The 23,478-nt window shown below is 38.3% G+C and overlaps 1 protein-coding gene across 4 annotated transcripts in view; it reads left to right on the forward strand.

The window, feature by feature from the left end:
* The window catches only part of POLR3B (RNA polymerase III subunit B), a 71,492-nt gene extending 48,014 nt beyond the window's left edge, over positions 1 to 23,478 (forward strand). For all 4 annotated transcript variants that reach the window (XM_085569525.1, XM_085569526.1, XM_021535985.3 and 1 more), the window contains exons 23-28: positions 178 to 320; positions 10,062 to 10,165; positions 11,025 to 11,191; positions 13,491 to 13,604; positions 18,670 to 18,843; positions 22,893 to 23,478. In XM_085569525.1, coding sequence (XP_085425651.1) covers positions 178 to 320; positions 10,062 to 10,165; positions 11,025 to 11,191; positions 13,491 to 13,604; positions 18,670 to 18,843; positions 22,893 to 23,022 — 832 coding nt within the window. In that variant the 3' untranslated portion in view covers positions 23,023 to 23,478. The remainder of the gene's footprint in view (positions 1 to 177; positions 321 to 10,061; positions 10,166 to 11,024; positions 11,192 to 13,490; positions 13,605 to 18,669; positions 18,844 to 22,892) is intronic.

Here is a 23,478-nt window from a genome sequence, read left to right on the forward strand (position 1 = left end):
CAGGCTGTACTCTGGAACTTGTATGTTAATATATATATAAATGTAAAATCCTTTTTCCTCTATGTAAGTTCCATAAAGATTACAGTTTGATCAGGAGCTTACTAAGACACACATAGTTGTCTGTAACTTGTGTTTGGTTCATAGAAGTAAAACCAATGTTTTGGCTTCTTTTACTAGCTACAAAGGTGCCACTGATTCTTACATTGAAAAAGTAATGATTTCATCAAATGCAGAGGATGCTTTCTTGATCAAAATGTTGCTGAGGCAAACCAGACGTCCAGAAATTGGAGATAAATTTAGCAGTCGGCATGGGCAGAAAGGTAAAGGACACATTTAATAAAAATAAATTCTTGTTGTATATCCCTACCATATATACATAATGTATGTTTCCGTTGATTGGTTCAGATCTTTTATGAATTCAGTGGTAGAAGGCCATATCAGTTTCTTATGTTCATCTAATTTAGCAATGATGTTTCTGAAACAGAAACGTATTAGCAAAAACAACTCCTGGTTGATCTGTGAATCTGGAAAATACAGTAGTTGCCCAGTTTAAACAAGTACGGGTTTTTGAGGTTTGGTTGGGTTTTTTGGTTTTTTTTTTTTTTGAAGTCACAATTTGGATTTAGGTAATAAATTTGTGAGTGGGTTGTCAATAGATTGGAGAGGTTCTGAACAGATAGAAAAGAAGAGAGATGAAATGGGAAGTGTGCAGGTCTGTGCAGACATTCTGCTCTAAAAACAAGACTGCAGATAGATAACTCAGAACCACGGTGTAAAAGGGAAGCAAATCAGGAGCACAACTAGGAGTTCACCAGCAAAGAGCAGAAAGACGGGGATGCTTTTAAAAATACACCTGGGACATGATCTGGAGCAACTCTGGATCTTCAGACCAAAACCTGAAAATGAGTGCCCACTAGGAAGCTGCTTGTTGGCATGCAGTTCTCAAGTTTTAATGTTACTAGGAAAATGAAAATCAGGAACCTACTTCTATATCTGCTGAAACACAACAGTGAACTCTGTTTGACCTGAATGTAAAAAAAATGAGTCTCAGCTCATCCTCTGAATCTCAAAGAGTTGGAAGGTATGGAAAGACTGTTAAGAAAGAAGTGACTGAAAACAGCCTGACTATAACCAATTCAACAGCATGTCTTGTTTTCATTGGTGTCAGTATGGGACAGGTTTTGACACATTCTCAGCATTCTGTACACTTGGAAAATCAAGACTTGTAGTATTTGAAGCATGACTTTATTTGTTAATGTATATGCTGTGCTATTACCTGGGTTTTGTAGTCTTGTTACATTTTTAGGTCTTATTTTGGCTTGAGAACATTGCTTGGACTCTTGTCAGATGTGATGGAAAGGTAAAGAGGTTGATATTACCAAATCCTTTCCATTGCAGCCCATACATCCCTTTCAATCTTGTCCTAGTAGCTCCTGGCCAGGTGTAACTGAAGTGAAAGACTGCATCCCTGTTGTGAGATGCAGAGCTAACCACTGTAATCCACATTTCTGTGGCATCCAGGTTGGGGGATCAGGACATCTGCCTACAGCAGACCTGTCAATCAGAAGAGGTAAAATGAGTGCAGAAGGCAGTAGTTGATCACAGTGACAGCTGTTACCAGAGACTGTCTCAAGTCTGTGTGTTATCTATAAGAATAGTCAACACAGCCTTTCTCAGTACATCCAGCTCTCTGCAAGATCATCTGTAATTCCACCGTGTTTTTCCACATACCCACAAAACTGGTTTTTGAAACTCTGTATTCTCAGGAAATACTTCCATTGTTTCTGTTGTTATTAAGGAAGAGAAACTCTTCTGATAAGCATTGAAATGTTTTTCCTGATTGTATTTTCAAGATGGTTTTTAATCTAAAAATACAAAGCTATTCCCACTGAGTTCCCAGGTGATTTAGGAATCAGTACTATTGAAAGTTTCAAAAAAGTAAAGAAGCAGCATTACGTATTTGACCTTCCTTATAAAACTGGTTCTTGCACTGCAGCCTTATAGGATATTTATGATAAGTGAAGGGAGGAAGAGCTTCGGAGTTGAGCAATTGGAATGTTCAACTGCCCCATTCTTCCTTTTCTTAGGGAAGATCCTCCTTCAGAAAGGATTTTGTGTAGATTCTCTTTCAAACACTTTTTCATTCTCATACACAATGAAGTTGTACAGTGCTTAAAAACTTAGGAGCACTGTTAGCTCAATAACTATTTATTGATACAGTTTCAGCTTTGTGTAATTAAACCCTTCTCCTTATAAGTGGTATACAGTATTTTAACAGCAAGTTATTTTATAATAATGCAATCAGTACTGTGCAGGACAAATTTTCTTACTAGAATTTTTTTTAAAAGCCTTCAAATTATATTAAAGAAGCTGCTTGATTAATCATTATAAATATGGGGATTTACCTGAAAACATTAAAACTCCTAGTTTTGGCTATTAACGTGCACCAATTGGAATAGTTGAACAAAATGTAAATGAACTTTTTTCATATCCTTCCAAAAAAAAAAACCAGAATACTCCACAAATGTAAAACCATGAGTGAAGTGGAAGAATGACAAAAGGAAACAATTCTGTCTGGCAGGCTGCAGCTTTGGGTGCTGAGGACCTTCCATATGATAAAATGCACATAAGACATCTCACAATGTAGAGCAAGCAACTATCTGTGGAAATCCCACGGTAATGAAAAGCAGTATCATTAAATGCTGTAGGAAACTTTGAGGGTACCCAAAATTATGCCTGGCATTGCGTCAGGTTAACAATGGCTGGTCACCCTCTGTCTGTGCTTGGGACTATAATAATAATCATAATAAAAAGCCAAACCCATCAATTATTTAGAATGTCACTTTCAGCTTGGTTTTGGAGATGTGAGTGGGAACATTGCAACAGTTGTGTTACAGAGTTTGCAGGGATGTGCCTGTAGCTGTCCCATACATCAATCTCTTAGTCCCTTGTGTTCATAGTACTCATAGTCCCTTGTGATCAGGGGAATGATCATATTCCAAATAATTACATTTTACTAGGATTCATAGCCTTCCTGGCAGTAAACCTCAGTTCACTGCCCTGTAGTGCATTATAGAAAAAGATGTTGCAGTAAACAAAGGAGGAATATGGAGAAGGTACATTTGATAGATACTAAGAAAACAGTGCAGTTCACTGTTTTGCAGTTTAACAATTAAATGAAGAGACCAATATTGACAATAGTAGAACTGGAGAAAAGGCATGAAAAGGAAAGGGAAAACCTCCTTTGATAGCTTTTTAACATTACATTTGGTATCATCCTCTGACATCAAACTGGGGAAGGATCAATTGTATCAGAAGAATATAGACACTCATGAAACAAAAATCATAATGATGTTTAATTTTTTCTATTGAGAGAATTTTTAATTAGCTCTGAATTTATTCTCTCATCTTGGTCTGAATGTAGGCAATGATGACTTCAAGTTTAATTCGTGACTGTTAGCTTTAAGCCTGCCAAAGGCCATTTGAATATATAATGATCTTAAACTAGCACCTTGGTTCAGTGAGGAGAAAAAGCATATGTCTGTCTGCATTGTCAGTCTTTTTTGTGAAGTATATTTATTTTCTAGGAATGCATGAAGATGAGATTTGATTTCATGGAATCATAGTAGTAGTGGGTTTTAAATAATTAAATGTGTGCAAAATAAGAGATAGCACAAACCACATCTCAAACTTTTTGATGGTCTTTTTCTTGTATGCCAAATTGATTTGTATTTCAAAGCTCTGCTTTGTAACTGGAGCAGAAGGAAGCAGAGTAAAGGAATTAGAAAGTGTCTGGGATACAACAGATTAAATCTCACAAACCAGCTTTAGCCTTTTGTTACAGAAAAGCCTTTCGTTAAATACGTAGGTAGATTTTGTAGGCCCCTGTAATAACACAGATCTATGTCACTGCCTCTGTATTTGCTGCCGTGTTTGTGTCCTCTCACATGTCAACATGGTATTGGCAAGGGTCACCACTTCTGGCCTGTCCACCACACCCTTTTTTCACGTGAGTCCTTGTTTTAAGTACGCTCCTTCCAAGCTGCCTGTAAAAGGTTGTCTGTCCTTCAAGGCTTCTCAGAAAGAATTATGTGGGGAGAAGGAGAAAAAAAGCAAACAAATGAGGCCACCATGTCGTATTCTGAAATGCATATATTTTGCTTTATTTTCATATTCATCTTCAAACTGGATATTGCAGTAAGATCTTTGGGGCTGGACTGTCTTTGTAGTCTGTAAAGTCACTAAGCTTCTAGTGTCTCACAAATAAATCCTCTCTGGTAGTTATATGTTTATCCTGAACTGCAGAACTTTGTTTTTGCTTATGTTGCATCATATATTTTCCAGAAGGATACAAAAACTTCTTTTGGTTAATTGTTTTGTTGTTTTAATCTTGTATTCTTCAAGCAAAGTCACTTTTCAAAGCACAGAAGGCAAAATAATTGTTAAGCTAAAGAAGCTTCATCCGAGTTCCATACAAAGTAAATTATTATATTTCCAGATTTCCTCTTGCTTTGCTACAAGTCACAATGAGGAAAAAGTTGGGCTCCTTTGATGTGAAAAAAAGCAATATAACACTTCTCTGAAAGAACATTTCTCAGTCTCTCATGTGAAAAAGGATTAACACCTCCAACAAAGGTCCTGTAGATCACAGAACTAAGCAGCAATACTGAACAGTATTCCTGAGGAGTGGAAAAACTGTATTTAAGCAAGAGATTGTTTGAACTGGCAAACAGAAGCTTTTTAATAGCTGAAGATCTAAGATAAAGGATTAAACCTTTCTGAAGTATCTGCACTTAAACAACTCTAAAAACAAGGAAGCAAGTTTAAATTCATGAAAGATGGTCTTTGTTTTCCTAAATGAACCATGTTCTTTAGTGTCAAAACAAAATCCATTTACTGCATTATCAATTACATAAACTTCATGACAATCCCTCTCATCTACCAAAGTCTGACCTTGCCTACTTTTTAAAATTTTTATTAGTTTGAGCATCTGCCATCTGCTTTCCTAACTTCATAGTGGAGATCAACTTATCTTTTTCCTTTTAATGGGCACTTGTACAGTACAGATAAGCAGAACATTTAAAATAAAACATTAGTTTTAAATAGCTACTTGTGTCATTTCTCCCCATGTTACAAGTCAGAATTAGTACTTTATCTCTAATAGAACTTCAGTGAGTTTATAGTAATTAAATGGTTTAAGTGGCATTAAAAAGAATTTGCTCTCAATCATTTGCAGGAATGTGGGATGATGAGTAGTTATTAGGCATCAGAGAAGGTAGGGATATCTTACCATATTTTTATCTTCAGAAATTGAATTTGTAAAAATGTCAGAATGCCATTAAAACTTCTCATACTGTTTTTTCTATTTATTTTTAACAAAACCATTGCTTAGCTCCCTATCTTAAGAAGAAAATTACAGCATTTTTTATCTCAAGCAGCAAACAGGTAACCTTCTGACCTTTTCAGTAAATCCTCAACTGAACTTGTGAAATTAGGGTGATTTAGGATTTTATGGCACAGAATAAAAATCTCTAATTCTGTTTCCAAATAGTGTATCCTGAACACACATTTTATTAAGCTCTTGACTCATTCAGCCATGTGTATTTTGTAAAGTTCCTATGGTTATTGTTTTACAATAGCTGCTTCCAGAAGCATTGTAAGGGTTTCAATTAATCAGCTCTTTGTGTGCTTCAGACTATGCAAATTTATCACATCAGACCATTCAGCAGCTCATGGGAAAGCAGTGTACAAACTGTATTGTCTTCTAGCACCTCCTCTCATTTAGAGTGATGTTTTTAATAAGAAAACTAATCAAGTTTACTTATGCATTATTTATCTGTTAATTTTAATTCTGTTCTTTACCTCTTATGTCAAATGGGATGTAGCAAGTGATATGATAGATCAGTGAATGATTCAATATTGAACAAAGCTTATGTGGTGCAGCACTTTTTTCTTCTAGACTTCTTTTATGCGTAGTTAGCCAACAAAGTATGTAATTAGAGAATTTTGAAACAGCTGTACATTTGTTGTTCAGCCTTACTAATTTTTGCAAATCTGTCACTTGTCCGTAACATACAGCACAGTGTTACTGCTACAACTTTGCTTAATTATGTGGTGTTGTCTTATTTCTCAAGAGTATTTCCAAATTCTGGCAAATCTGGCAAAGCTGAAATAGAGGCCTTTCAAGTCAGTTTTAGCTCTTTTACCACCGTATCATTAGAATGAGTAAACAAGTACATTTAGTAATGCACTTCTTTTTATCTTGCTGATAGAAACTCGTATTGCTGCTGCTGCTTCTATTCACGTCGTCTCCTTTGCTCTCTAATGTCCCTCCTGCTGGTAGTAATTAGTTTTCTATATTAGGTTGTTTTGACTTATTTGATGATTTTTTTTTCCCCCCATTTGGCATGTGTGTGTGTATAGAAGGCACCTTATCGTAGCTTGGTGAAAAACTTTCCCATAGTGTTGTGTTCTGTCCCTGCCCCCTCCCAGCCACCCCCCTTCCCCTTCTGCGCCGAACCGCGCTCTGAGTCTGGCTGCGCTCGTGTTTGTCAGCAAACTGCAAAAGCAGCCACACGAAAGGTACCAGCTCTGGAAACCTGAGTTTCTCCTGATTAGGAAAAGAAACTCAGACAAAAGTACAGGGGCGAGGGGCTCTTTATGCTGTCAGTGCCTTGTGGAGGTACATGGGTTTGAGATGCTGTCAGCATTGATGCTGATAGCGTGTGTGGGGCTGGGGGCCATTGTGCATAGTCAGGGGGCTGTCATTTATTGGCTGCTGTACAATAGCATTGAAAAACACTGCCTATGGCTGTTTTATACTTGCATGTTAAACCACTGTGGATGTCTAATTTAAGGTTATTCTAATTTAAACTGTTACCCTTGCATTAAGCTGCCGTGCTTATTAATCCACTTTTTTCCCCTTTTTGATATTGTAAAAGACTTGCTTAGCATTTTCACTGATTTTCTTTCTAAAGTGACATTACAAAATAGGTACACAAGTTTTTTTTCTAGAATTTAATTTTTTTAAATTAAAAGAAATTAGATGTAGCAAGTTGCTAGTGCTTTTTTGCTCAAGCACATAACCATCTTGTTAATCCACATTAAAAAACACATTTTGGTTTTGGTTTTGTCTGCAGCCTTTTCTGATTGTTAGTACTTGATTCTGGTCCCAGATGAGACACCAGAATGTATAGGTGAGAGCCATTCAGGCCCACTGTAATACAGAATTTAGTCCCAAATTATATTACTTGATTCCAGATGCAGCATATAAAAATTGTGAAAGGAAGGGAAGTGAATGAAACCATATTATTCCATGTGTCCTCTATGAATGCTGGGGATCAATTTTCATGTGATATCTAAATCAGTAACAAAGAAATACTAACCTCTAGTAAGAGCCACAGAGCAAAATAGCCTCCTAGTTTGAGGGTACCTTATTTATGAATATTGTATGGAGTGTAGTTGAGCAGCTCATTTGTGAAATGGAGTTTGTACTTGAACAGGGTTTGGAACTTGAGGCTGTTTTAAATCCAGCCTCCTCTCCTTTACTGTTTTATTGGCCAGTTGCAAGTGGTAATTCCCCTTACATGGATTAATTCACTTGGTCACTTTTTTGCAGCTGTTGGCTTGCCTGGTACTGTTCTGGTGAAGAAAAAAAAAAAAAAAAAGTAGCAAATTCAGGAGCTTAAAGTGTAGACCGGCGAGTATTAGTCTCCTAAAGAGCTTCTGAAAGCAAGCAATTGCAAAATAAAATCAAGTTTACATTTTGATTGAATTGCTGTTACTTATTTTTAGAAGTAGCATTGTATATAGGAAAAGTATCTTTCAATTTTTTTAACAGTTGAATGAACTTTCTTAAAACATAGGGTAGGAAGAAGCTTCTCTGTCCTCTAAATACACACAGACATGCTATAGATCTGCTACAGGCTCAGCAACTTCTTAAAATACAGAAGCTTAGAACTGAGGCTTTATAGCTTTCCCTTTTTTTTTCTTTTTTTCCCCTCTCTGTAAAATAGAAACTTTATAAATGGCCTAGTAAGCTTCACATTTCTGGATTCTGTCTAAATATTTTGTTTTTAACTTCTAAGCTCATTATGCTGTCTTTGTGTTAACTTGTATTAAAATCTGTCAGCTATGACTGGTCTCATAACCACAGTCAGCGGACCAGAATAAGTTAATTATTTACTTGTGTCACTAGTGCTCTTCATCTAATGAAATGCACAGCTGTGTTAGATCTGCAGTTGGGTGTGTAGGTCCTATTGTTACACAAGTCAGCGGAGGGTAGAAGCCGCTATGATGGAGAGCCCTCAGTTCTTTCTGCTGTTCTGCCTTTCTGTGTCGATTTCATGGATCTTTTATCATTCACTTTCACACAAAACAAACAACACAGTGGCTGTCTGCTATGGGAACCAGCTTGGCATATAAAAGGTTTTCAGAGCCTAAAGTAATTTTAAGTTAGCTGAGATTTAATTCTTGGCTTACAGGTGCTGTGAAGTCCAGATGCAACCTAATGCTTTCTTAGATGGTGATGCAAATAAGGCAGAATGTATGCACAATAATACACATATAACAGAGTATTTATGTATAAAATTTTAGGACAAAAAAAAAGCTGTGCAAGGAAGAGATAGTGGGTTGGTTTGAGGTTTTTGTTGGGTTTTTTTTGGTTTTTTTTTTTTTTTATTTTTATTTTCAGCAAATGATTGCTCCTTGGCAGGGAGGGCTGAAAGGATGTTATTGATTTATCACAGTAGAACAATGAAAATTAGTTTCAATAGGTTTAAAAACAAAATACAACAGCACACACACCCTTGCCCCAGACGGTTTTTTTCTGGTCCCTTCCCCCATACTTTCCATTCTCATTCTATTAACTACTGTCCCATACACCTATCCCTGTCTTGCTTGGACAGTGGAAGAGGAGCTCCCTCCTGAGCAGACGCCGATATCCCCCTGTGAGCTGGCTGGTCGGGGGATGCCTTTTTAGGGATGTAACCAGTACCCTCAGTCTTCCAGGAGCCCCCTCCACTCCAGGACTGTTCCCAAAGCATGCTCTGGCACAGTTGTAGCAGGCTAATCTCAAATAGCTTGCAGACTTTTTCAGCTCTAAGGGCTTCTGGAAGAAATTGTCCAGCTGAAACAGTAGCTTTGGTTCAAAGGAGTATGGGCTTAAGCAGCTGCATTTTAGCACCTGAATCTGAATGTTAGATCTCTTGATCGTTTATAGCTGCAGTATGTTGAACTGCAGAGTTCACTATAGAAAGTTTTAAGGGTTGGAAGGAAAAATTTTGAGATGCATGATGGATATTTAAAATGAGTTTTCATGTTTCTGTTTATTCTTTCTGCAATATTTTTAGAGTTTGGAGGATTTTCTTTGTTTTATATAGAGACTGAAAAAAAACTTCCGAAACTTTTAAAGGGACAGATTGTGTTAATGGACTGACAAAATAAAAGCAGTCTGTGTAGTGGATTGCACTTTGTAATTTATTGATAGCAGTCTTTGCTCAGGAAACAGATGTTATCTGAAAAAAAATCTTTGTTATTTTTTATTTTCCCCTATTTGTCTCTTCTCAGTCCCTGTCAAAGTCCCATTTGTTGTGTTTTTATTTACTGTATTTTGCAAAGATACTTATGATAAATAAATTTCAAATCAATAGTAATTCTGTGTGTCAAAAGGCAAAACTTAAGAGGCCAAATTTCTGAATTATTTTCTTTCAGGAAATTATAGCATCAGCTTTAAAAACTGGGTCTCTCTTGAGATATTTCAGTCTGATTGGACAGGAGCTTCTAGTTGCTTCTGAAAATAGGATCCAAAGCTTTCTTCCTTAATTTGCTAACTCAAAAATCACTGGGAGCATTATATAAGGATATGCTAATTTTGCCAGTCCTGTCACAAGGGCTCTCTTCTAGTATGCAGGTTGGGAGTACTGGTCATGGTAATGAGTCTGGGTAAAAAGTGATCCATGAGAAAGAGAGGAGGAGGAAAACACTAAAGAAAATCTGGTGATGAGCGTCAGCCCTGCTGGTGGTTTGCTGTTTTGTGAATTGAAATGTTTTCTCTTCTGCAGGGGTGTGCGGACTGATTGTTCCTCAGGAGGACATGCCATTTTGTGATACAGGGATCTGCCCCGATATCATAATGAACCCTCATGGCTTCCCATCGCGCATGACGGTGAGTGGGGCTGCTCCGTTCACGTAGCACCGTCCCCCAAGAGGGAAAGAGAAGGGCATGAGCCACTAGAGACAAAAAAGCTTCAAGTGTGATTTCACTGAGAATATTCTCCAGTCATCCTGCCAGCATTTGCTCTGATCTGAGTAGTCAGCCCTCTGTTTCAGTGTTTTGAAACATCCTACTGTAAAAGGAGCAGGCTGTTTCAGCACCATTCCCATTTTGTTCTGTGTCAAGCTAAGAGGGCTGCGACTAAATACTTCACTTGCACCCTTTGTGTTTGAAAATTTCTTGCTCTTCCTTCCCTATTGCCTGTGCCCACTAATCTGGATGGGGCAGACTGGGGTGAAGGTTGGAGAGGAGCTTCAATTATAGATCTAGACCTATAAAACTTCTTGAGTTATACACACCTCCCTGGAACTGAGGCAAGTCTTGCACCTGTGGTGCTGCAGAGTCACTGCCTGCTAAATACTTCACTGCCTGGCGTTTTTGTGGGAACTCAGTGCTTCCTGTACACAGCCTCTGATCTTTCTTCCTTTGTTAGCATCTTCCCTTCTGTTCCCCCTGCTACACTGCAGCAAATCAGTCTCTATGACTGTTTCCTACAGCAGAAGGCCACACTGATCCTGCCCATTTTTCAGATAACTGGAAGAAGTGGGACTGCCTGACTTGGTACCTTAAGCGTGTTCCCAGACCCTGTGATGAGTCCAGTTTTCCCCTTCACACAGAATCATTCCTCCTGTTGTATGCAATAGCTCAGGCTGCCATCTGGGACACTTTCTCTGACTAACTTGTGCTGTGAGCAATCCAGCAATGTGCCTGTGCTAATGACCAGGCTGCTAAATCTGCTTTTCTTTCACAGGTAGGAAAGTTGATTGAACTCCTGGCTGGAAAGGCCGGGGTACTCGATGGCAGATTTCACTATGGAACGGCTTTTGGCGGCAGTAAAGTTAAGGATGTGTGTGAAGATCTTATTCGCCATGGTTATAACTACCTAGGGAAGGACTATGTAACATCTGGGATCACTGGGTAAGAATCTGCTCTTTAGATTTAGGTGTTTCAGGAGAGTGGGGGAATCCTGTTTAGGCACATCTGAAAAATCTTCTTATGTCTCAGAGCTTGAGAACTTTGTCTTGTTTGAAAACTCTTCTGTGAGATTGAGAAAAGAGGCTGAAGAATAGTGTGCATTTTTTTTTTTTCTTAGAAGTATTTTGTGGTACCACATTTTAAAAATTGCTAGTGTATGTGTGGCTGTAATGGGAATGGCCCTTGTGGGTACATACGAAAATTTCTCAAGTTTTACTGCCTGGCAAAAAAAAAGCTAAAACCAAGGCTTTCTTATTGAGAGACAGAAGAAATTTCAGATTTCTGTCAGCAGAAAGTCTTTCATATGCTTGGAATCAGATAAGCATTTTCATGTTGACTTTAATAGTACTGTAAATATGGATTTGGAGGCAAGCATCTGTTCTTGGGAATATTTTGTGTGTGCTCTTTTTTTCCTTTTTCCTTTTTTTTCTTTCGATTACACAATGTTTCAGTCTGGCATAATACTCTAATCTGCAAACTTCCTGCTGTGTTGATCAGACTGGCTTCTGAGACACAGAGTTCAAAGAACGCAAGATAGTTTAGGAACAGGAAAAAGCCATATGGCTTCACATGCCTGCCCCTCCAAAAAGTATCTTAATCCTACCTTCCTGCTATTTTTATTATCCTTCCAGTCCCCTTCTTCTCAAGGAGCAAGTTTAGGTCTTTTTTGCAAGTTTTTTTTTTATATGCTTCTTATTTTAATTGCCTTTCTTACCAACTTATTCCATATGTTGCTTCTTTTTTTTGCTTGAGAGATACAATTTTATTTTCCTTATTCACTCCATATTTCATAAATTGTATATCAAGTATCCTGGTGCTTGAAACACTTCCTGTTGGTATAACATGTTAGCTTTTAAAAAATCTGACTAATCATGTTTTCTAGGGAGAATAAAATCATCTAGCTCTAAAAATCCCCCATCCCCAAACTTCAACTTTAAAGTGCCCCATTTGGAGATGTTATTTAAGGTTACTGATACTTTTTTCCATGCAAATTACACAGGCTTAATCTGTTTGTTATGAAATTTGAAGGCAGATTTCATAAGAATGTGAAAGTTTGTGGATTTCAAATGTCTAATGAAGTTTTATTTTCTTCAATAGTCAACTTTTGGAATAACATTGCATAATGTCAGTAATGATTCTGAAAGGGATGTATAATACTGTTGTCTCCTGCTTGTTTTTACATTTTCATTTTGCCTTTTTTTTTTTTTTCTCAAACAAATTAGTGGCCATGCTGAGTCTGTCAGTGTTTACTCTGGTCATTCTCGGTGCTGTAGGTGGTAGCTGGGTGAAGGTGGCAGCTGGGAAACGATTGAGTGCTTTTCACTGGTTGTTTTCTGATCCTTAGGCGCATACACTCTTCTTTCAGTTGGGGGTGTTTTAAACATAGAAATCTTCGGCCATATTCCAGCTCACAGAATGGAGTAGCACCCTCTGCACTGCTCACAGATGTCCTCAAGCTTATGAGAGTGCCTAAATGCAGTTCTCAAGAACCCTTTACCCAGTTCATCTGAGCCCCCAGTGCCAGCCAGGGCAGCAATCTTTGTCCCCTGGATGCAGCTGCTGGGAATGCTGCCGGGACAGCTGTGCTGATGCACAGCCACTCAAGGAGACCTTTCGCCCCTCTGGGCCTTGGGTTGTGCCTCAGGGTGCTGTGCTGGGAGAATTAGTGGATGAGGACACTGTCAGCCTCACGGTGTGCCAGTGCTAAGTGGTTGTTGTAAATGCAAATTTCTTAAAGTGCTCCTACAAAAAGGATGTTTTGAGCATTTATGCTGAATGTGTTTGCTTACATATATGCTTACCTTTATGAATGAATGTAAACAGAAATACACTAAGTCACTCTTCAGAGTCTGAGACATTTACAGTCCTTCCTGGCTACTGATGACACTGTTGAAGCACTCCTGTACAGGTTCAGAGGAGGGGCTTACCGTGGTACAGCTGAAACAGGTACCTACAGCTGTAGCAGCACGTCTGTACAACATAAGAGCAGAGTTTAGGAGCTTGTTCCTTGCTGCAGTAGAGACAGCAGCATGTGGTGCTGGCAGTGTACTTTCCCTGTGTTCAGCAAATTTCCCTGGAAGAGGTTTCAGACTGGTTGCCCAGAAAGCCCAAACACATTTTTCTGGGATTCATAATGTCCAAATTGGTTCACATTTCTCCTGTGCATGACACCCTTGCCTCTCTTAAGGTAGATATGTGCTAACTGTGGTTGTCGGTTTTGCTTTGCTTTTTACTCTTCCAGGGAGCCTTTGGAAGCATATATCTATTTTGGTCCCGTGTATTACCAGAAACTGAAGCACATGGTGTTGGATAAAATGCATGCAAGAGCTCGAGGACCCAGAGCAGTGCTCACCAGGTATTATTACAGGCTAAGTGCAAAATTCTTGTGTACATGCAGAAGTGTGCCCAGCTGACCGATAGCTGTAAAACTAAGTGTTTTTACCTTGTGATACTTGGCACCAAATGCTATGAACTTGTTATTACATTGTTGCAAACTCTGACAGTAGACTGTGGCAGGAGGTTGTTCTGAAGGTTCAGGTGTGCTCTATGTGGTTCAAAACATGAGTTTGCTTCTCAGACTTCTGCTAGCAGCTGGTAAAAACACAGTCTGATTTGCAGTACACATTGTGGGCCCTTCCTGTCAAATTGCTCATATCATAGGTATTGTAAGAGGTTTGTTAGGTATTTAGCTCATATCATAGGTATTTTTCTTTAACAAAATCAGATATGAGTAGAAGGAAGAAATTTTTAAATATGGTCTATTTCAACATACTTTGAAGAAACCCTTTGGGGAAATTGAAGTCTCCTGCATTTACTGGTGCTACTTACTTACATTTTCTCCTTAAAGCCAAGGTCTGTGTCTGCTTGCACTCATGTTCAAAGTTTCTGATATTCCTTGCTCACAAAAAAGAGTTTATGGCACAGGTTTTGCTTTGGGGATGCTTCTAAGGGGTCATTTAGTTCACCTCTCTCCATCACAATAGGGTTATTTACGGAAACTTGACAGAAAATTAAATTCCAGCTAATCTTGAATATTCTAGCAAAGATTATTCCAAATGTCTTTTGCCAGTGTTTCTGGGCTATTATGTAGACCCTTATACCTCACCTCCTGCATGGTGGCACTTTTCTTTTTAACCAGTCAAAACTTGTACTGATTCTGACCATAGCAATCTTTGTTCTGTTTGTAACATGTAAGCACAGTCATGTCTGTCCCTTACTCTTCCCTGTAACAAACATGATTTGTATCCTTTAATTCTTCAGTTATTTTTATGCCTCTGATTGTGTGAGGATCTGCCACTCTTGCTTTACCTGGCTGTACAACAGCTCTTAGTAAGTGCAGCTTCTACCTATTGATGTGCTGTTAGAGAAAGGTGGAGCAGGTCTCTGCTGTACTTGATACAGAGGTGTCTTCCTCTTTGGCTTTTCATTGCTGATTTCCTACGCCTTTTTGCTTTCCAGCCTCACACTGTCTATAGGACAAACTTGTGCTTTCCATGGAAATAAATGCCAGTGGTTGAACTGGGAAAGAAATAATTAAAAGATTTTGTAACCCTTGTCTGAACATTTTCATCAACCACATTGAGAAAAGGAGGTGTAGCACAAGCGCAGCTGCTTGCCTATGTGAACATAAATGATATTCCCAAATAATAGGCTGTCTGCCCCATTTTCTGTTTTTCAGCGTGTTAAGCATTTTATTGGTCCTTCACATGAAAGTGAAAACTATCTTAGCTTACAGTATGCAGGATTTACTGGACCTCCTGGCTTACCCAAATCCCTTGATTTGCCTTTGTATTGCCTCCCCAACTTCTCAGCTGTTCAGAGATACTGAATTTAAATAAAACCTGAATACCAAGTCAATGCATGTTTATATGTAAAGATTAAGTTTGTGTGATTTTTCCCTTCCCTTACTTTCTGCAAATTCTTTGTTTGGTCAGTAGCATCATACTATGTAATTAGGGCTCCTTAGTTGACTTTATTTGACTTTCAGGAAAGCGCTAGTGGATGTTCAATTTATGCTGCCTCTTGACTAGTCTTTGAGGAATTTTCTTTTTTCTTCTCAAATAATTAAACATTTGTTATTGACATTGCCTCTGCTGAGGGAGTCAGCATTGCCAGCTTTCTTATTCTCTATTCTTTTATCATCCATTACACTTCCTGGAGAGTAGATTGCATCTAACATTCTTTTTTTATTTTAAAAGTAATCCTGTAACAGCTTCCAACGTGGAATTTGGCTGTCATTGTCTTGAAATGCATTTTATTATATATCAAATGTACCCTAAGTGACAGAGCAAAGCTGTATTTCCATCTGGAGTAAGGCAGAATACTTGAGCTTCTTGATCATCCCTGATTCTAGCTATTGTTCCGATTAAAACAAGACATTTTAGAATTGCAAAGCAGCACTCTTTGTCAACATGGTCAAACCCACCAGGATGTTGCCCTCTGGACTGGTACTGGAAATGAAATGCAATCCTTAATTTCAATGCCGTGGGTAGTTGACAATTAAGGTGTAACACAGTTCTATATGTGGTCTTGCTCAGATACCCAGTCCTACTGAATCTTTTAAATAGATAACCTGCTTTTAATTTTTCTTACAAGAGAGCAGTGTAAGCTTTCTGCATACAGAGTTGTTTTGATGGACATTGCCAGAGCTGCCACCTGTGTGTCTTTGGACATGTCAGATGTGCCAGGTCCTGTTGTGCTGCAGGGGAGCACTGGGACAAGCAGTGCTCAGGGCTCCCCTTTGTGCTCTGGGCTCTGTGAGCACAGGATGCCCTCCTCCTTCAAGGCAGGGTTTTTAGGTAATGTTCCACTTCTTGGAGGTCAGAGTTTCAGCTAACAACTTCATTCAAACTACTTGTTTTCCCTAGTAGGCTTAGGGGAGATCTGCTGAGACCATGGAGGCAGAGTTATTTCCCCCACTGGCCAGTGAAACAAGGAATAAGACCATTCAGCTGAACCCACTGTTCTTGCAGAAAATTCAGAATTAGTGCCAATAAATTCTTAATGTGCTTAAAAACACTGAAGTTAATTGTTTTATGTTTTTTTTTATTCTAAAGGCAACTGTTAAATAGAATGAAGATCACTTATTTTTTATTTAAAACATCACTGCATTTTATTTAGCATTTGAGGATTTTAGGAACTTACATATTTCTTTAATATTAAAAATATCTCTTTTTCATTATATTCCAAATTTTATTTTCAAGAGTCTACTTTGTTTTCTGATGTTATATTTAGAATAAAGAAAGAAGTTAGTCACCCAAGGCAACAGCTGCACTGTACATGTGTATAGTGGGAATGGGGAAGCACAAATGCTTTATAAGCACTGTTTTAACATTTTAAACAACTTTTTATATGAGGAATTTTAAAACTTCTGTGAGCTGGAAGAAGAATCTGATAATCTTAGGAAGCAGAAGATAGACTAATTTCAAAGGCTCAATCTCAGTATTTAAATTTTTGGTACTTTAGAAAAGGCTACTCTTTAATCATAGTGAGAGTGAAACTTAGCAGCTAAAGGTTCAAGTTGGATTTTTTTGTTTGGGGAGCTTTATGTATTTTTTAAATGGAATTTCATCGGCCTTAAAAATGTTCACCCTCTATCTGTTGAAAGACCCATGGCATATCTACACATGGAGTTGAGATCCCATACTATTTCCAGCAGTTTTATCCTGCCATAATTGGGGTGGGACTTTATTTGGGCTCACATTTGTAAAATTATTTTGTCATTTTGACCTGTACAACAGCAGCAGGTGAAACTTCTGAAAGCAGACTTGTGTATTAAATAATATTATAGCAGTCAGTTCATAAAACAACTTGGGCACTTCTAGCACTGTAGTAAATGCCTGATTCCTTGGAGGTCCAAACTGCTTTTAAAATCTGCCTCTTGGCACTTCAGAAGAGAAACTGCATTCACACAGGGTTAGCCTTTAAAACAGCATCTGAACAGTGATGGTGCCATCATCCAGGGAGGGGGCCCTGGGGAGTGTAATCAGGATGTAAACAACTTCTATCCATTCTCCCAACAGTTGGAAAAACAGAAGGTTATATGAATGAAAAGGACAATTTGAATTACAAGCAGATTAGTTTTAAAGTTCCAGTGTGGTCAGAGTAAGAGAAACTACTTCCCCCTAGAAACAAATACAACTTGCATCTTTAGAAGGTGTTTTGATCTGGTAATTAGGCTTAGTTTTTACATGTTACAAAAGATTATTAGATGTTGAAGGCTTTTATAAGTTCTTCCCTATGGTTTGCAGCAAGTGGGCAAAATCTTATTTTTATTATCTGTAATAAGCTTAACAAATGCAGTTATTAGAAATAATAGAAACAAAATATACTCCAAAAGTAATGAGCCAGATCTGTCATTGAATATTTTAAGTGGATTACACTGCTACAAGTGTCATAAACAGCACATATATATGAGGTTTCAGGGAGCATTGAAGCTCAGTAACTTCTTTTAAATTCCTTCTCTTTGCTGTCATGTTTCAGGGAATATACTAAGATGGAAATGCTCATCAAAATGCATGCAGTATATTAGTGCTGTAGGAATTCAGGATTGTTTTTGCTTCATAGTTTGCTCTGATATTTGCAACCTAAGTACTACATCATTGTACTGGTATATGAGAGTAGAATTGTTACTATGAAATTGCAGAATGACGAACAAGAGGTTAAAAGTTTTGATTGTATCCAACAAAAGATTGTCTTATGCAGTTGTAATGTTAAGATTATATACAGTATCTTATTTTTTTACCTCAAAAACTTTAGTGTATCCTCTACTACTTTATTAAAATTTTCCTCTAGCACCATAAGGACAGGAAGACACCTCAGACAATAAATAATAGTTTAACTTGTGTAGAGGAACCTATAGAACACAAAAATTAGTATATTAACTATCATACATGAAAAAAATAAACTAGGTAAATGTTACTTTAAAAAATAGCATTTCAATCATGAGGTAGCAATATGTGTACTACTTGTTTGCTGACTTATTTTGGTATGTTCTCTCACAGATCAAAACCATCTTTATTTTAGAAATTAGTCTTAGCTGTAGTTCAGCTGAAACATTAGGCTGATGATTGATTCAACTGCTGAATATTGTTTCATTTTGTCCGCTACAAACGACAATGTCTCATCAAGAAAAAGTGCCAAATCTGTGTCCAGATTGTCTTGGATACTCTTAGAAATCTTTTTGTTTTCACTTATTCAGCTGCATTCTGAGAGGTAAAGAGCTGCAGCCTGGTGCTGCAGTTGCCACTTACAGAACTGCATCATATTGCAGGTACAGGAGCAGCACATTTGTGAGATCAGCAGCTCTGGTTTGTAAAGCCCATCAACCCTGTGTTGTTCTTACAGTTTGAAGACAACCTAGAGTCATAGAATGTGTGTTTTGGAGTACTTACTACATTTCTCAAATGTTTATTTCAAAGGCAGCCCACTGAAGGTCGATCCCGTGATGGTGGTTTACGTCTTGGAGAGATGGAACGGGATTGTTTGATAGGTTATGGAGCCAGCATGCTTTTGTTGGAGAGACTGATGATTTCAAGTGATGCCTTCGAAGTGGATGTTTGTGGCCAGTGTGGCTTGCTAGGGTACTCTGGATGGTAAGTTGTCAAGTTCCTCTGTGTAACAGAACCTTGCCTTTGGTTGCAGTGCTTCTCAGTTTTCAAGAGTTCGCAGGCACTAATTAACAATCTCATGCACTTTAATCAAAAAGTTCAAAACTGGTATTTGGAAAAATGGGGATGGTTCTTTATTGTGGTCTGACCGAAGTTAGGACTGAATTGAGTGTGTAGTCAATGGGCCGGGGATTTCTCCTGTTGTGGGGGCACAAGTGTTCTCTTCCAAAGGCAGGCTGTATCCTTCAGTCTGTCTGCTGACCTTCCGTCCCAGCCTTGCAAGGTGTTGTCATGCACCCAATCCCATACATCATCTGTATTTTGAAAAGGGGTAACAGCAGTGTCAATGTACTGGACTAGTCGCGCATCTTCTTGCTACACTCCCACCTTGAACCTTGCAAGGCTGAATAGTGAGAGCAGGCTCAGAAGAACAGGAGCAAAAAGCAATATCCCCTGCTTTCTTGTTCTCTAGCTATGGAGTTCATAATCCCATGCATTTGGTTTTCTTTAGCTGTGCCACTCCCAAATGCCTTTAGCTTTGTAATCTTATAAAACAAGGAGTTCCTCCTCAAAGCATCAGGCACTGATGCTATGTTGGAACTTGAGAGACAAGCAGCTACCTGTTTGGAAATTCCTTTGGCTTCTGCCTGAATGCCTTGTCCCTAGGAAACTTCTTTCTAGACTGCCTAATGGTCTTGCTGTCTTACTCTGAGACCTAACACAGTACTGAGTTGGTCTCCTGAAAACAAACTGGTTTTTCATGTAGGGGAAGCATAAAACTGAATGTCAAAGCTTTGTGGAGTTCACCACATGTAACACACTGGGTTTTGCTTTAACTGTCTTTTCTCTTCAGCAATTTTGAGATGTTAGATTTAAAGTTGTCCTGTAGCATGCTGAAAATACACCACTATTATTAGAATATAAACAAACTTCTGTTTACAGTCTTAGAGGTCTCTGATATTTTGCTTTGACCTGGTTTTGTTTTAGGCAAGCAGAAAACAAACTTGTGAGACCAATAGGGAGATACAATGTTCTTGCAAGCTTTGCAAAACCAGGTGACCTGAAATCCCATAACTAAGGGAAGAAAAAATAGGTGGTGCAAGTTCAAGTTACACTAATATTATGTTGGTAAAAGATAGAGAATTAAAAGGAGGAGGAGAAAGATTAACTTCTAAACTCAAAAAAAAACCACAGTTGGAAACATCATATCTTTGATATTAGCATCAATTTATTGGGAAAAGCAGGAAATTGGACTTTATTCACTTCATTGTCTCAAGAGTGATTTTTCCATGATGTAATGAAGTAGGAAAGTCAGGTGTATTCTCAGTTTGTAGATGTGTAAAGGTGACAGCTACTGTTTCTGCCCTTGGTCAGACCTTTCTTCTGAAGCATGTGGCTTCTGGCCAGAAACCAAGCACCACCTTTGTCTGCTGACAGCAGCAGCAGCTCTGCTCCTGGGGAAGCAGGTGTTTAGACAGAGGTGGGTAAACATGTGTAATCCAGAGGAGAGATGAGCATCTTGCTCATCCTCTGTACATCCTGAAATTGGTGATTTTCAGTTGGGCATGGCGCTGCTGGCTCTTGTGCCATAACCCTTTTTGAGAGTCCTGTTTTTCTTGAGTGTGTATTCCATGTGTGTAAAAAGGGAAGCTTTTTTCTGACCCAGGTCTCTTAAAGCTAGTGCAATGCAAATAACAGTTGTAGGAAGTAATGTGAAAAGAAGCATGTGCCATAAATCAAAGAACTAACCACTTCTAACTCTGTAAAGCATTGCCTTTAAAAAAACCTCACATGGAGATGTAGCTCAATTATTTTTTCAATAAGACCTTGACTTTCAGAGCAGTCCTTGAAGATTTTCAGAGTCCACAGGAACTGAAAGTACCTTGAAGAAGAAAATTAGGAATTTGAACTTTAGAAGTAATGCTATTTTTAAGGTGTTGCTAATAAATTTCATTTTTTGAAGTTCATAGCAAAGTTAAGTAACTCCTTAAATAATTGTGAAAGAAACTACTGTCTCAGACAGAGCCAGACATTCTTGCAATCTGGTTCTGTGAAAAGCTGTCTGATGTGAGAGTAATCAATAAGAGAGCTTCTGCTAAATTTTATACTGTGTCTACCAGTATCTGAGGTAAGTGGCCCTATAATGAGCATCACAGTAGAGACGAAGTCATTAAAAAAAATTTCCAAATGGGCCTTTTCAGTGACTCAGGCATTAAATAGGCATTGCTGCAAGAAATCTTTTAGAAACATTGTTTGTGGCTGGCATTAAGGGTACTTGTCTTACAGAAGATGAGCCCTTCCTCTCAGACAAGGACTAGCCCCTGGGTAGGTTTTTCTGCAAGATAGTAACAGCAGATCAGTGTTGGGGCCTGAACTGGTATTTTCACAGGGAAAAGGGGTTCTTGTGGCTGTGACAGAATTTGTCCCTGTAAAAAATGTGGTTGAAACTTACTGTGATGTACTGGGTTTATGCTGATTTTCCAATTTAGCTGTTGCACAGATGCTTAGGAGCAGAACTGCAGTGAATGCAATGAGCAAAATTTGGTCATTTTTTGGTGACAAGGTATTCTGATCTCCCTAGTATGTGCATTTTAAACTATGGATGAAGAAAATTTTTTTTCTGGTCTAAATTCAGCCTTGAATGGTACAGTTGCCTTTTTCTGACCAGTTTAGTGTCAATTCCAATACCAAATGTTCTTTCATGTACTTGTTTTTGTGATCTCTTTTTGATAGAGTTTCGTGCTTACTGCACCTTTCTGGGTGGTCCCCATCGAGTACAAAGCTGGCCAAGAATGGTGTAGCTTTGAGCCTGGGTGCAGTGAGTAGTCTCTGCTCCTCAGTCCCTAGGAGGTGTAATCAGATGCCAGACGTGCTCATAGCAGAGAAGTTGTGTCTCATCAGGCTTCCAGGGCCTGCAAGGAATTCTGTCTCTCCTGTAGAGAGCAACTGCTTGCTTGCCATGGCTGGAGAATGGCTCCCATTCAGGTCACTTCCTCCCACCCTAAAATGTACCTGTTCCTATAATTATGGACTGGGAAAGTGGTTATAAACCTGCATTGACTGTGATCCTCATTCTGTACCACAGAAACCTGCAGGAGTTCTGCTAATTCTTCTTTGATTGGATCTTCAGACTATTATGACTTTATGGCAGAAATATAAATTTGAAACACAGGAACAAAAAAAAAAAAAAAAAAAGAGCTTTGTTAGACCATTAGGAAATGCTGAGTCACTCTGTGTTCCCAAAGGAGTGGCTTTCTCAACTCTCCAAAATCAGAAAATTTCATATACGGGAGAAAGAAGAAATAGGGAGATTGGAAATGGATTTTTATAAGAAATATTTTCTACCACCACTGAATTTGAGTCCCAATACTGTAAAGATGGCTGGCTAGCCTGTTTATTCCTTATATAGTCATGGTTATATCTATTTGACAAAAAATCCCTTTATCTCTGATTTTTAAGATCATTAGAGCAAAGAGGACAAGGAATATGTGTTAAAGCAGTTTTACTGAATTTCTATGCTGACTAAAGTTTAAAGATGTAAGATGAGAAGGGCCTCTTTTCTGGAAAGTGTAATGATTTGAGACATTATAGGGTGAAACTGTGTATTTAAAACCTTCTTTCTTCCTGACGCTTCTTTTTGTGACATATATGTAGCACAGAAATTGGACCATTAACCATTTTTTCAGAAACACTTGGCTTTGTTCACCTTCTTTGTGTCACTGTGCACTGCTGAATTTGTTGACATTTATGTGAGTGCTGACGAAGCAGAAGTCAGTCCTGTTAGCTCCTGAGCATTGTGATTGCCCTCCTAGAAAAGTGCAAGTTTAACATTAAGCTCCTGTTGATTTCAGTCAGATTATTTAAGGACTTTAAAGCTATGACTTAAGCACTAAAATGTGTCTCAAGCATTTGGGGCTTCTGGGACTGTGGCCAGTGTTTAAATGCAGGTGGATAAAACAACAGTGTCTAGTGGCAATTGGGTTTTTTCAGCAGAAGTTATTGACCAACTCTTAACTTTCTTTTTGTTTCCCTAGGTGCCACTACTGCAAATCATCATGTCATGTGTCTTCTCTACGCATACCTTATGCTTGTAAACTCTTATTCCAAGAACTGCAGTCCATGAACATCATACCTAGGTTAAAACTTGCTAAGTACAATGAATGAACAAGATGAAAAAGACCCTAGAAAAGTACCTTAAGGAATGATATGAAAATCCAGCATATCTAACTGGGACTTTTGGTGAACAGGAATAAACTCTAAAACCTGAATGAACAGAGTCTGTCAGTGAAAAATACTAGGAGCAGTTCTGAAGCCTTGATTAGTCAAGAACAGAAGATGTGGGAATTGAGGAATAAGGCCATGGTCCAGCAAAGCACTTGGATCACTTCAAAAAATCCCATGCTTGTGTTTGGAAAGGTCTTTGCTGGGCTAGGTCTTAAGCAGAACTAAATACACATCTTATTCATAGAGGTTAAAAATGTTTTCCAAACCATTGTAATAAATGTTTTAAATAATACTGGCTGAATATGCTGACAGTTGTGTAAGGATGTTAAGGTGTTAAAATGTCTAAACCATTTGCTGTTCCTAAAGCAGTTCATTAAAGCGTTAAAATTTTCTAAA

Source organism: Lonchura striata, chromosome 1A, assembly GCF_050655825.1.
Source record: "Lonchura striata isolate lonStrDom1 chromosome 1A, ASM5065582v1, whole genome shotgun sequence".
NCBI lineage: Eukaryota > Metazoa > Chordata > Aves > Passeriformes > Estrildidae > Lonchura > Lonchura striata.